General features: G+C 35.9%; 1 protein-coding gene across 1 annotated transcript in view; it reads left to right on the top strand.

The window, feature by feature from the left end:
- Nucleotides 1-13,355, top strand: part of LOC149084631 (uncharacterized) — a 30,648-nt gene extending 17,293 nt beyond the window's left edge. Inside the window, exons 8-10 of the mRNA XM_089235022.1 lie at nucleotides 393-566; nucleotides 4,370-4,496; nucleotides 12,684-13,355. Of these exons, the coding sequence (XP_089091148.1) occupies nucleotides 393-566; nucleotides 4,370-4,496; nucleotides 12,684-12,827 (445 nt within the window). The 3' untranslated portion in view covers nucleotides 12,828-13,355. The remainder of the gene's footprint in view (nucleotides 1-392; nucleotides 567-4,369; nucleotides 4,497-12,683) is intronic.
- Nucleotides 13,356-13,593: the final 238 nt, after the last annotated feature.

The raw sequence follows: 13,593 nt of genomic DNA, 5'->3' as shown, positions 1-13,593 counted from the left end.
CCCCCCCCCAATAGAAGTGTGAATTATGAAATTAAGTCTTCCTCCCTTTGTTCCCAGATTGTGTGCTTATCACACTCTGGTTATTCCAGGAGGTAAATAAAACATTACTCATTCGGCTTGATGTTTGTTTGAATTTTTAATTTTATTTCACAAGCGCTGGATGTGTATCACATGTGCTGAAAAGTTATGTATAACCTATAGATGTGTCTATTCTTTTTTTTTTTCAAAATGCTTACATTTTGTCAGTAAGCATAGATTAATAGTGATTTCACTTGTTTTCATGCCCTCAGTGTATTCTATGCACTTAGTGAGTTTCCTCTTATGATTCAGTTGTTTCATATGTATATTTACCATCTCCAGAAAGCATCATTTTGATCATTTGCATTTTGTAGGGACAGCTACAGCAGAAGTCGTTCCAGGAGCAAGGATCGTAGGAAGAATGACAGTCTTGACATTCGACGTAGGAGTAAGAGCCGTGAACGCAGCCATGATAAAGAGCGGGATCATTCCAAGAGGAAATCTGCCAGCAGATCTCTTTCTAAATCATATTCTCGTTCAAGATCAAGGTGAGCATAGTACTATAATCTACTTAATTCTAATGCTCACCTTATTTCTGTGAAAGTTTTTTGATATTGTCATTGGTTCTGATGTGCACTTGTAGTGTAGATCTTGGAGAGGAGTGCTGATTTGATTTGAGTAAATAATGTTTTGGGTTGATGTTTTTTTGGTTTTTTTTTGTGGTTTATTTTATAAATATACATATTCGTAACATTCAGGGGATGTCAAAGCCAGGAGGGGCAATTGTTACCGCTCTTGCCTTTCTGCAATGGGTGGGGAACATTTGTTCACATAATTTCAATTACGTGTCACCTGCACCAGTGATAATAGACTTTTTGCTTACCAGTGCCCGGGTTTAGTTTAAACCAAGTGGTTTTTTTTTTTAAAAAACCATTTTGGTAAAAAGCCAAAAGTGGCCTAAATATAATTTTTTTCCTTGAAAAATATCATATTGGTTCATTATTACCCAAAATTTTTCATTTTTATCACATTCTATATTCTTGGGGTATATTTTGATGGTATATCTTTAATTAAATGGCATAAGATGGTGTAAGTGGTTTTTTTTTTTCAAAAGTCTCATGAAAATGGCCTGAATATATATATTTTTTTCATATGAAGTATCTTAGTTATTTAAAGTTATATACAGAAGCCAAAATTTCTCATTCTTACATTTTCTAACCTTTGGCTACATTCTGATGCTCTATATATCTTTACCAAATTCATGAATAAGGATTGTGTCATACATCTAAATGTAGTGGTGTATTATCTCACAGGGTTTCTTTTCCGCTTCACAAAGTAGCAGAACAGTACTGATACCATCATGCTAGGGGGCAGGTGGTCCTATAATCCGATACAGACACCAGCTGTCCCTAAAGGACAAAGACTAGTGTACTAGTAGTTACATTACCTCACATACATTTTCATTTTCTTTCCTATAAGAAGCACATCTCCTATGTATATCTGTTTTAATATTCAATAGTTGTTTTTTTTTTATACTTTCACTGTTAGGCCCAGTTAATCAGGGTTCTACTGTATAGTAGTAGTAACAGCTTTATGAAAAATAATCAGCTATATACCCGGTGATTATAATTAAAGTTTTGATTCAAAACTACAATAAGTAATGGTCAGAATGACTTGGAAATTTGCATGGATACTCCTGAAGCAATAGAATTTTCTTTGGCGAAAGAAAAAAAGTGTAAGTAGATGATGCTGTGCTTGGCCAGCAGTATAATCTATTGTGTGCAGCCACATCATTTCGGCACTTCCACAGCATCAGTGCGTGTATAGAACAACTTCTATCAAGATGCACATTGCAATACCAGCAAAGCAGCTGCTGAACACCCATTTTGACAATAACAGGATTGCAAGACACCTGGCCGGCTATCGGTTCGTTTGACCTTAACCCTTGCAAACTTCTGGCTGTGGGGTGGGGGGGGGGGCCCTCAAAATGTTATGAACAGTGGTCGGATTGCAAACTTTGGTGAATTGCAAGCTTCAGCGCATCCCCTATATGTTAGAAGTTCCTCAGTAATATTAACGTGGGGGCGCGTTTAGTTTAATAAAGGTGAATTGCAAGTGCATCTACATTATGACCATGGCATACTCTGATCTGCTGTTAAACAAGAATTTTTGTGCTTTCGCCTCATAGTCAGAACACGGTAGACAACATATTTAACATTTCTGGAGTGAGTTGTAGGTTCAGTTACTTCACTTTTTGTGATGTTCCATAAATTATGAAATCTTGTAATGATATAATTAAGTTATCATTGTGCTATGACTGGCTATTGTTTCCATTCTGCAAGCAAATGGATGTCATTAACTTTACATTTTAAAGTCTTTTTTTTTTCCCCCTCCCTTAATGAAATTATATTTCTTCAGGAATATTCATGTCAATTTTCAATTTTTTTTTTTGTTCTGTTTTGTTTTACAGTGTTTTGAAATCAGAACCTTAGTTATAATCACCCTGTATATCGTAAATCATTGTTAATTAATCTGCATCATTTATGCTTCATTAAATACATTATATTCACCTAATTTTTATATTTTTTGCAAAATAGCTTTCTAATTAAGCATACTGAAAGCAACTGGAGAAAACATCTTTATATTATATGATTAATAATAACAAACACGAATTTTCATACACGAAGTAGTCCGTTGAGTTAAGCAAAAAATAATTAAATTGCAAAAGTTGGTGGTTGTTAAAATATAAGAAATATTTATTGATTAATTAAATATTGGAATAATGTTAATTATATTAATAAACATTTTATTTTAATTATTAGAAGTTTGAATGATTTTTCAGAAATGTTATTTTTTAATGTTAATTCTTAACCAAACAAAAAACCCGGTTTTTTTACCAACCCTGCCAGTGCCACTCTTCAAGGCTTAAGCCTTTTGCATGTCACTCATTTTTCTTTTATTTAATGTAGGCTTCACAGATGTCCCTTATACAACTGAAGTTTAGTTCACATTGCACTGATACTATATCGATATGATCCGTGGTATCTATTCAGATTGATTTAAAAACCAGAAATTCAGATTCTTAACCAATTTGTGTGTATGTTGTGGTTGCAGTGCTTATTGTACCAGTTCAGTGTGAACCCGGCCTTATTCTACTACAGATGTCGCCTATTCTGTTGCAAGACTGGTTTTATCACTGGGCTTTTCCCCTCCCCTTCACTATAGTTAATTTACTACAGTGTGACAAAAATTTGCCTCTAATTGAAGTCCCCTCCTTAAAGGGTGGGGGGGGGGGAAAGCATAATTCTATTCTAATGTGTTTCTAGATCTTCGTGTTCCAATCAAATTTGATTTAAAAAAATTCTTAGTCCAGTCTTAACCCTTGCAGCGGCAATGACAAGATACATACCTAACTTTTGATGCCTTGTATTTTGGTAATTTTGAGTTGTCTTGCGTTTTTAGAACCCTCTTATTTCGGCAATGCCGAGACAAACACAATCGTAACTATGTTTAACCCATGAACACATTTCCCTTCTCCTCAACCAGTCAGATCAATTGTTTATGGGCGGAGTCAGTTTTTATTCAAGTTTTGATAACTGAAGGGGAGACTTTCCCCCCTTTGTTACAGGGTAGTGTAGGAATATATGTACAGAGTATAAATGAGGGCTGGACAGATCCCAGGTCGACTTAATACTTGGAATTGGCACCTAATATTTTTATGTATGATAACTTAGTCAAAGCGCAGCACAATATTATCAAATTACGCCAGTAGGTTTGTTGGGGGGGGGGGGGGAGTCTCTTTGATTCCTAGACAAACCAAAAAACACATTTATTTGGACTGATTTTGCCAGGGAAAAATTACTTGTGTGGCATCTATTAAATTTTGCTGGTGGCTCTATTTCTTTCAATTTGTCAAGCCCTTGTATAAATAATAGAAAAGGCCAGAGTTTCTCTTCCTATGTTTTTTCCCTTGTAGTTGGAGAGGAAAAGCACCTCCAGATGCACAAAATCAGAAAAATATATTCTGCTTGAACACAGGTAGGGCGTATAACAATGAATTTCTACTGTGGCAGTTACATTGTGGATCTCGGTTAAATTTTTAAACAGCACAATCAATCAAGTTCATGGCTAGCATTCGGGGTTGTATAGGTGTTGGCCACTCCAACTTATACTGTAAGTCAGTGTCATCTTGAGACAACAATGTGTGTTTAAGGTTCAGTTAGCAAAAACATGGTAATACGTTGGTCATTCTAATACATGTTTTTTTTCTTTTTTTCAGTTGGAACTGATCTTTCAGAATATTTAAAGTTTAAGACATTATTCTAAATTTCCTCTCGTTTTACTTCCAAAGATCTGCTGAAAAAAAGAAGAAAAGTGACAGATCATCAAAGAAAGGCAAATCTCATTCAAGAAGCATGAGCAAGAGTCGTAGTCGATCTCCCAGTTATGCGGAGAAGGCTGTTGAACAAGATGACTATGTAAGTTGTTTTTTTTTCATTGAATGCTTATACATTTTCGTAGTTCATATTCTGGGATATGAGAAGAATTTTTATCAGATACAGAACCTGGGTGGTGGTGATCTTTGCATTTTCCTAACCTTTCAAGGAATTTTCTCAGAAATTTCAGGCACTTTTGCGATTTTTGTTGTTCAATATTTTAGTTTTTAAAATAATTTACATGTGCTAATTTTATTGAGTAATTATGGAGAAACTAGGCTATGCATAAGTACTCTACCGAGCGGGTGTACCAAAAGTGGAGTAGGCTATTTCTTTGTTGCAAAGTTCAACAAAATGATTAGGGGGCACTTACGTTGGTTAGAAAAATTTGGAATTCCTCTCTAGTTTAGATGCCACCTTGGTAGTTTCTTTGCATTTGTAAAGTGGAGGAATTACAATATACCTGAATTCCAACACTGAATTTGAAGTATAATTTGTATCTATGCAGCTGGAACTGCATTGTTGTTTCAGTGCCTTCAGGTGGCTCTTTGTGAAAACACACATTCTAGTTACATTGTGAACAGTCAAATAATATGCTTTGTAATATATGCATAACTTCAGACACTGTTTGTTTCACATTACTTATAGTGTGTAGATTATCCTCTCTCTATTCCCAGCATGTGTAGTAATACCACATTCTTGTTATTCCTGGAGGTAAATCAATTGTCTTATGTCAATGTGTGCTGATATCAATTTCAGTCACGTGGAGATGGGACAAACATCAAATGAGCAAATTCGTAAATTTCTCATTGAAAATAGTTGGATCGAGTAGTCCGTTAGCAGTGTTCTTCCTGGAATCGTATTGTGTTGACCATCATGAGACAGTTTAAGAGTCAAACACCTGGCTGTGATTGATTTCTTTGGCAAATTCATGAATTGCAGTGTTCTGTGCTCAAGCTCCTAAAAAATCCTGGGAAGACCATTGTTTTCAAGACTTCCATTATTGTATTTGAATACACAGAGTGCTATTCACTCTAATTGCTGCCCAATGGGTAATTCTTAAACTATTACTGTTAGAGGAAATTACTCTTAGAATTAACAAATGTTTTCAATTATAAGAAAAAATTTTTAGAAACCAAATAGGCAGTTTTTTAAAGTGCTCCAATTTCGCAATTTATAGAAATATTCCTAGAAATAAAGATGTCTCATACAGGTTGTCCCAAATTGTTTGCACAGCAGATCTCTGCAAACGTTGAATTTAGAAACACTTTGAATTACAGGTGTTTTCAAATAACATGCAGTTACTTAAAATCTCAACATTTGTTTGAAGGGTCATATACATAGAAAACTGACTTTTTTATAGTCCCCACCACATGGTCTGAAGCGTCCTGTTATTGAAGTGTCGATCCCACTCTGAAAAGTCATTTGCAAAATGCATTATTTATCGAGATGTGTATATAAAATCACTTGTGAATGTGTCTGTAATTTTTCATTGGCTCAAAAGTTGCCATTTTAGGGACTGCACACTAATATTTATAGAATGAACTCGACCTTTTTTTTGGCAATTACGGAATTTTTATAACTTTGAATTTAATTTATATTTTCTAATTTGTGAGCCATTGGTGATAAATACTGAAAACTTCAAAATCAAATAATCTAATCCTGCTATAACAGACTCCCAGAGACAGGAGAAATCAATTCGTTATAACGCATTTCTGATATAAAGGAATTTCAGGTTTTTGCATTGTTTCTAAGTAAACTGATCTGGGAGGGATTCGAAAAATGTTCATTAAAATGAGATTTTTGCTATAACGGTATTCGTTAAAATGGAATTAGACTATCTCTGTTAATATTGCATTGAAATATTGTTTTTTTTTATGCCTTCTGTAGCTGCATTTACATTCCACCAATTGGAGGGTTCAACATGCCGCTCTGCATAAAAAGTTATTGTATTTTTACAATTAAAGAGGTATGGGGTCAGCATTGGGGGAGGGTGTTCGGGTTTGCAGACTTTTGATGACTGGGAGGGGGGGGGGTTAAAGGTTGCTGTGTCATCAAGCACCCATTTTGAACATTTGAAATATTCTAAGCTGCTGAGGAGCGTGGGGCGGGCGGGGTCAGAAATGGCTAAAAATCTGCAGACGTAATACTTGAATGGCCCCTATATTTCTAAAGTCAACGGTTGTAGAGATTGTAGAGATATTCACTGTGCAAACAATTTGAAACTGTAAAACTCATATGTTAAATTTAAGTTTTTGATTCATTCAGATGCCTGTTTAATAACTTTTTTTTTTTCATTCTGATGAAGGAATTCTAACAAATTTTTATGAATATTTTTCAAATAGAAGGCTCGGGAAATCATTCCAGCAATCACAATGGCATAAAATTTGGACAAAAGCGCTTCAAATGATGTGCTCACATTTTATCAAATGAGAAAAAAACTAATAGGTGATATTGCTGCTTCATAAATTATTTTTTTAACATTAACATTTAAGAGATTGCAATTTTAACTTAGGGTATGGCTTCCCCCACCCAGTTTCCATTTGTGAAATTGTGTTTTCTGGAGCCTGATTCAAACTCTCTTGTCATTTTCCGGCCAATACAAGTTCAGTGTCTTTGCATATCGTTATGAGCTCTCCTCTGTCCCTTTTTTCAGCGTACATATCGCAGGTAGGAGCAGACTTCCCATGAACTTTGCTAACATTTTGTAAATATCTCGTACGGATTTGATTACAGGTCTCGGTATTCAATGGTATCAAATATCATACCCTCCCCCCATTATAATACTATGCTTGAAATGCCTGGGCAACAAAAGAATACTTCACATTTTCATTAACTACAACTCGTGATCTTCCACTTGATGCTCAAAATTCCCTAAGCTTCCCCCCCCCCCAATCCCCGGACATCAACAAATGATGAAGTTTGTATCCTCAAAACATGCTGAAAAATTCTATTTTCAGATGTGATTGTTTTTGATGGAGTTGCATAGGAAGCAATGTTTATAAAACTAACAGGGACATATTAAACATTCACAAAATTAATTTAGGTTTCACCTATTGGAAAATTTTCTATTTGATAAGTGATAAGCGCATTATTTAAAGTGTCTGTTTCTTGAATTTTGTGTCATTGTGATCTTTTGACTGCTTTTCAGAGCCCTCTGAGGACATACCATTTCGATAACCCTGTACTTGTGCTTTTCCCTACCTTTGAATGTATTTCCTCCCATTGTTCCCAGAATGTGTACTTATCGCACTCTGGTTATTCCAGGAGGTAAATTAAACCTTGTGCATTGAACTAAATGTTTGTCAAATAATTTTTGTTCGGCAAACACTTGATTCTCGCTCATTACACACATGCTAAAAATTTGCAGACATTTTTCAGTTCATAATGTTGCTAAGATCTTTCTTCCTAAATGATATGTTTTGATGTTGAGACTAAGGACAAGGGTGCACAACTTTTGGTCTGATACTTCTGCCCATGAAAGGTGCACGTAAGATAATATCAATCCATATGAGAATTACTTCAGTTCATGGTCTGAGAGAGGTTGCTGACACGTTGGAATATATTTGGTGTGCCTGAGATACATTAGATTTAAAGAATGTATTTCCTCCCATTGTGCCCAGAATGCGTACTTATGTCACTGTTTATTCCAGGATGTAGTCTTGTGCATTCAGTCAAAGCCTGTTTTTAATGAATCAATTAACCATCGTGAACTTAGTTTCTAACACCCATTAATTAGAAATTATAATAATTAACTAATGAATGAATTACCTATCATGAAATTATTTTCCAGTGAAATTTTATTTTCCATTATTTCTTTAAAAATTGACGCTTTCCCCCCTTCATCTTCTGATGATTTTGGGGTGATTCGCGTAGAATGTTTGTTCACATCGTTTGATTGGACATAATTTTTTTTTTACATCACCATTGAAGTTTTAACCTCTAATTTCACATTTTTTGCGCAGGGATTTTATTCCCAAGGGATTAACTTCCATGTGTACAAAATCCCTATTTTATTTGACTTCAATTTTTGAGTAGGGATTTTATTCTTTATGCTGTAACTTTTATGTGTGGAGAATCCCTATTTTATTTGGAAAAATCCCTTTTGTATTTATTAGGGAGTGGTTTTAGTTTAAAATACGGGTCCGAGCGAAAATCTCCCTAATTTTCATTTTCAAAAATTGGCAGCTATGGACTTATTACTTAGTAAGCGTAATTGTTGGTCAATTATTAAATAATTATATAACTAATAAGCATCAGAATCTAATGCTGGTTGATTCATTGAAACAAGTTTTGACTTGGTAAAAGTCTGAAATGAAAACTCTTGGTAAAACCTAGGTTTTACCAGTTTTCAGGCTTTTACACTAACGTATATATTCCCGTTCATAATGTCGCTTTGACCTTTCTTTCCAAATGATACTTGTGTTTCAATCTTGAGAGCAAGGGTACTAGTCCAGGGTTCGCACATCCTTACAAACTCCTTAAAAACTCCTAACTTTTCATTTCCCTCTGGAAGGGCCCTTATAACTCCTTACTTTTTGCAGCCGTGCCTGAAAAAGTCCTTTTTTTTTTCTCTGAAGGGATGATTTCTTAGAATAGGCATTCCCCATGGTGATGAATAGCATTGCCTAGAAAAATAAGAGGAAGCTTCCCCCAAATATAAAGAGGAAGAAAAGAGGAAGAAAACTCTCTCTCCCTTTGTAATAGGAAATGTGAAAGCAGGGGATGGGATTGGAACATCCAATGGTTGTGCATTCCTGCCAACCGTTACGATTTTGTCGTATTTAGTAAATTAATACGATTATACGCTTTTGCTTCCAGAAATACGTTTTTTTACCGAATCACTAGTTTTGACGTGTTTTCCTGCCTATGTCGCAAACTGGTCAGCGTTGGAAATCGATGGTCCATAGAACGACATCACTCCGCTGAACCAGTAGCCGAAAATTCCCCCATGCCCAGTGGTGAGAAAGTTTTTTTAAGTTTTTACTTATGCGGCGAAACGATGTCTCGAACCTCCTATATTACGCAGTATACTGAGTGCAGACCTCGCAGCTTTCCTATTTTTCCTACTATTTTCCTACTTTCGCCGCAGTCGCCTTTTTTTTTCACCCTGCAATTCTCACCTACTATTCCTATTTTATCCCTCTTTCCCATTTGCTTACAGCCAATATCTCACTACGAAAATTCCGAGAAACCGCAAAATGTCACTGCTTTCTGAATTTTTTTAGACGTGTTTCATTCACATTACAACTCGCTACTGAAAAAGAAGAAAGGAAAAAAAATTTCAGTTCCACTGGAGTGAGGGACGACGCAAAGCGTATCTTTTTCGCCGCCGCGCCTTAAAGTGCTAAAAACTGGTCCAGTGGGGAAAGCGAATCTGTTTCGCAGATTGGTTGCCGTAAATAAAAAGGCAGAAAAGAGGAACAGGCTCTATCCACACACAAGAGATTCGTACTGCTTTTCATATTGATGAATAGACGGTGTGTCGCGCTGGGTGATTCACGTTGCGCGCGGCATAGAAAACCTGCTAGTAAAACCTGGCTTTTAAAAGTGACAGCCCGAGCCACATCTGGTTTTACTGGAGTGGGGGGGAGGATGAGCCTATCAGCTGATATAGCTGAACGCACTTTTTTTAACCTTCAGAAAATGACTTTCGGGTATCTTTATGTTAGGGGTCATTCAAGTATTACGTCAGCATGGATGGGGTATTTCCGATTTGCTGACTTGATGACGTGGAGGGGGGGGGGGAGGTGGATGATTCTTACGTCATCAACCAACCCTTTATAAAAAATATGAAATATTCTTAATGGCGTCTTACTCGGTGCGCGAAAAACGAGTAAAACTTTTCACTAGTTTGTGGGCACCTGAACTAACATTCTCCCTATTGAGTCCCCTACAGAGCCACTCTATTGATCTTCAAATACTTAGCGGATCCAAATGCTCTGCAGCTGTGGCACGCGTCATATAAGTGATCCATGATTATGCTGCAGATCACTTAAGTAATCTGGGAATGTGCCGCGGATAACTTGAGTGATGTAGAACTGCACTAGTGGCAGGACCAATGCTCTAAAACTTTGTCACATGTCACTCAAGGGATCACTTAATGTGCCACAGATCGCTTAAATGGTCTGGAATTGTGCCACGAGTCACTTAAGCGATCTGTAAATGTGTCACTTATGCATTGTTACAAAAATAGATTTAGGGACAGGCCACATCATAACGCCAGGGCCACATTTGGTCCGCACAGACCGAATGTTTACCGCGGGTCAAGGGTTACCAAAGGCTTAGAGAGGTAGGGTCGCAATGAATTTCTTAAGTAATTTTGGGTTCTTAGCCTTCAAATAGCCTTCATATATCATAGAGGGAAAATATGTTTGCAAATTCAAAATAAATTTGCATATGTGCCCCGCCCCTTTTTCTGCTGTAAAACTTGTAAGTTATGAAGTTTGCCATGTCTCCTTAAAAACTGCTTGAAACTCCTTACTTTTCATTTTGAAAATTTTGTATGAACCCTGTAGTCGATCAGCTCACGTGCCTGATGCTTTTAGTAAAGTTTAATTTGGCTCATGAAAGGTGTACATATAATTGTATCAATCCACACAAGTGTACAGACCATGCAACAGCAGAGTCGCCGACTTTCTAGATTTAGCTCAGCAATGTCAAATTTTACAACTTGGATTATGAATTCATATTGCTGGGTTTTAATTATTGCCATTACAAACTTATAAAAAAGGGAAGAAAAGAAACATTTTCTTGTTTTTCCACTGCTGCTGTTCCTCTTTAGAAAGAGAATCCCCACACAGCAATTTTTACATAGAAAAGCATACTTGGCATGGTTTTCTGTATGAATAGTGGTCAAAACCATCCAAATCTATCAGCATAAACAAACATGATGGCCCGTTCATATGGAAAGGTTTTTTATGCATGTTTGATTGTAAGACAACCGGTAGATAATTCAATCACCATATTTTCTCAAAAAGAAAAATTTTCTAACTGGACTAGGGTGCTATTTGTCGTCAGATGCTTGTCATATTTCATGGCAAAAATTAAAGAAAACAAGGAATCTATGTACCAGAAAATTTCGGACGTTGCGATTTGTGGATAAAATTCTTAATCTGTTTTTAAAAATTGCAGGTGGGTGGGAAAGTTGCGGCTTATAGAGGGTGGGCAAAAAGTCTGTAGAAACTTTAAATATTCATAAAAACCGGTAAAAATAACCGAAATAAAATGGTTTGCAGGATTAGCATCGCTAGGTCACAGGAATTTTTTTAAGACCAAAAAAACCCTCAAAAACAGCTGATAGATGACTGATGTAAACAAGTGAAAAAAAAAAAAAAGATACGCTAATAAGGAACAGAATGCCTCCAAATCGTTTTATTACAGCAGTATGTGTTCCACCTGACCAGCAACGGCAAAGTGCAGCAGGTCCATGTACACAGTTTAAAACGATGAACTGGTGGTGGATTAGGAGCTCAAGTTCTTATACTCGTCTGATTTGCTTATTTTCACTGAAGTTGCTTGTATCAGCACCGTCTATGGGCTGTTTTTGTTATATTTTTTCCCCATCTTAAAAAAAATTAGTGACCTAGTGATGCTAACCCTGCAAACCGTTTTTTATTTCGGTTATTTTTCCAGTTTTTATTCATTTTCAAAGTTTTTACAGACTTTTTGCCCACCCTGTATAAATCGAAATTAATTAGAATGATTTTACGATAAAACGTTCAACATGTATAAAATGTCTAGTCCTTTGACATTGACAATTCCTTTAGAATAGTTGGACAGCAAATGGTAACGAAACATACAGAAATGTCCCGTAAAATATCGCTTATATGATCACTTTATGACATCACTTTTTAAGTGGATTCTTATTATAGCCATAAAAAAAATATGCATGCCAAAGTATGTTTTCCAGATTTTCAAGCAAATTGCATGATTTCTGTAAGTTGACATTATATCGAGATTGTTATAAGCCATACTCGTTATAACAGACTTTACTGTATTATACGGTGAAACCTATATGAAACGGAACATCAGGAGACTAGAATAATATTTAGTTTTTGCTGGGTTTTTTTTATAAGGATGCAAATCAAAGCACTAATCATTTAACAGACTATATTTTGATTCCGTTTGAGACAGGTTTCACTGTATTTTGTGTTCTTTTTAGTTGATGTACCTGATACATGTATAGGGTTCTGATCTATAGATTATTTTACTTGTAATTTCTCTTAGAACGACAAATGGGAGAGAAGCAGAGGTGGTGAACGGAACGGACGGAGCGCAAGCCATGACAGGAGCATCAGTCGAGATAGAAGTATAAGTCGTACCCCTGAAAAAGACATGGATAGAGTCAGTGTCGACGGTCATAGTGATTGATCATGGATTGATTTGTCAGGCATGGATCATGTACTGTTTTTTTCTTCTCACTTTCATCATGGTCGTTGTCCCATTTTTATTATTATTATTCACCTAACCATGGTTTATAAGATGAAATTGGTGTGTGATATAGTACAGCTTTTGATGGAAGGAAGTTTCGATTTATTTGTTTTTAAAATAGCGGTTTTTGCTATGAATTAAGGCTTTTGCTGTAGAAAATAGCACATGTATTGTTTTGACTGTTTTGTCCGTTGGGTAAAACCGGAATTACCATATAACTTATGAGTTATGTTTATGGTCAGTTAATTTTATTTCTGTAACGTGCATGTTGTAAGCTGTAAATTCGATGTAACTTGGTCTTTCCCTGTGATGGTTGATAGATTTGAATAGTGACTATTCAATTGTTTTTCATCTCTTAAGTTTATCGAAACAATCCTGAGAACGTGTCACATGCCCATTGTAAACTTGTAGTGCATATTGAGTTGTGTATCGAAGTCGTGGATGTGGAAATAAATGTGTCAAAATATATTTTTTAGTGTTTTTGAATGTTCCTGCACGAGTGATTGACTATAGAAAAATTCTTTGTTACACGACAATGATTTTAGGAAGCTCTATTCTGGTAATCATACTTTGAGGTTTTCAAGTGGGCGCTATTGAAAAATATATGTCCTAGATGGCAAGCAAACAAGTTTGTTGAGTTGTGTCAAGCTGGTAGACCACAACGTTCTTCAAAATCCAAAAAACTTTCGAAGAATTTATGTCCAAA

The sequence above is a fragment of the Pholcus phalangioides genome, unplaced genomic scaffold, assembly GCF_987345545.1.
Source record: "Pholcus phalangioides strain wild (caught in Gottingen) unplaced genomic scaffold, Ppha-v1.0 ptg000008l_1, whole genome shotgun sequence".
NCBI classification, from domain to species: Eukaryota; Metazoa; Arthropoda; class Arachnida; order Araneae; family Pholcidae; genus Pholcus; species Pholcus phalangioides.
This window is presented reverse-complemented; position numbering and strand designations above follow the sequence as displayed.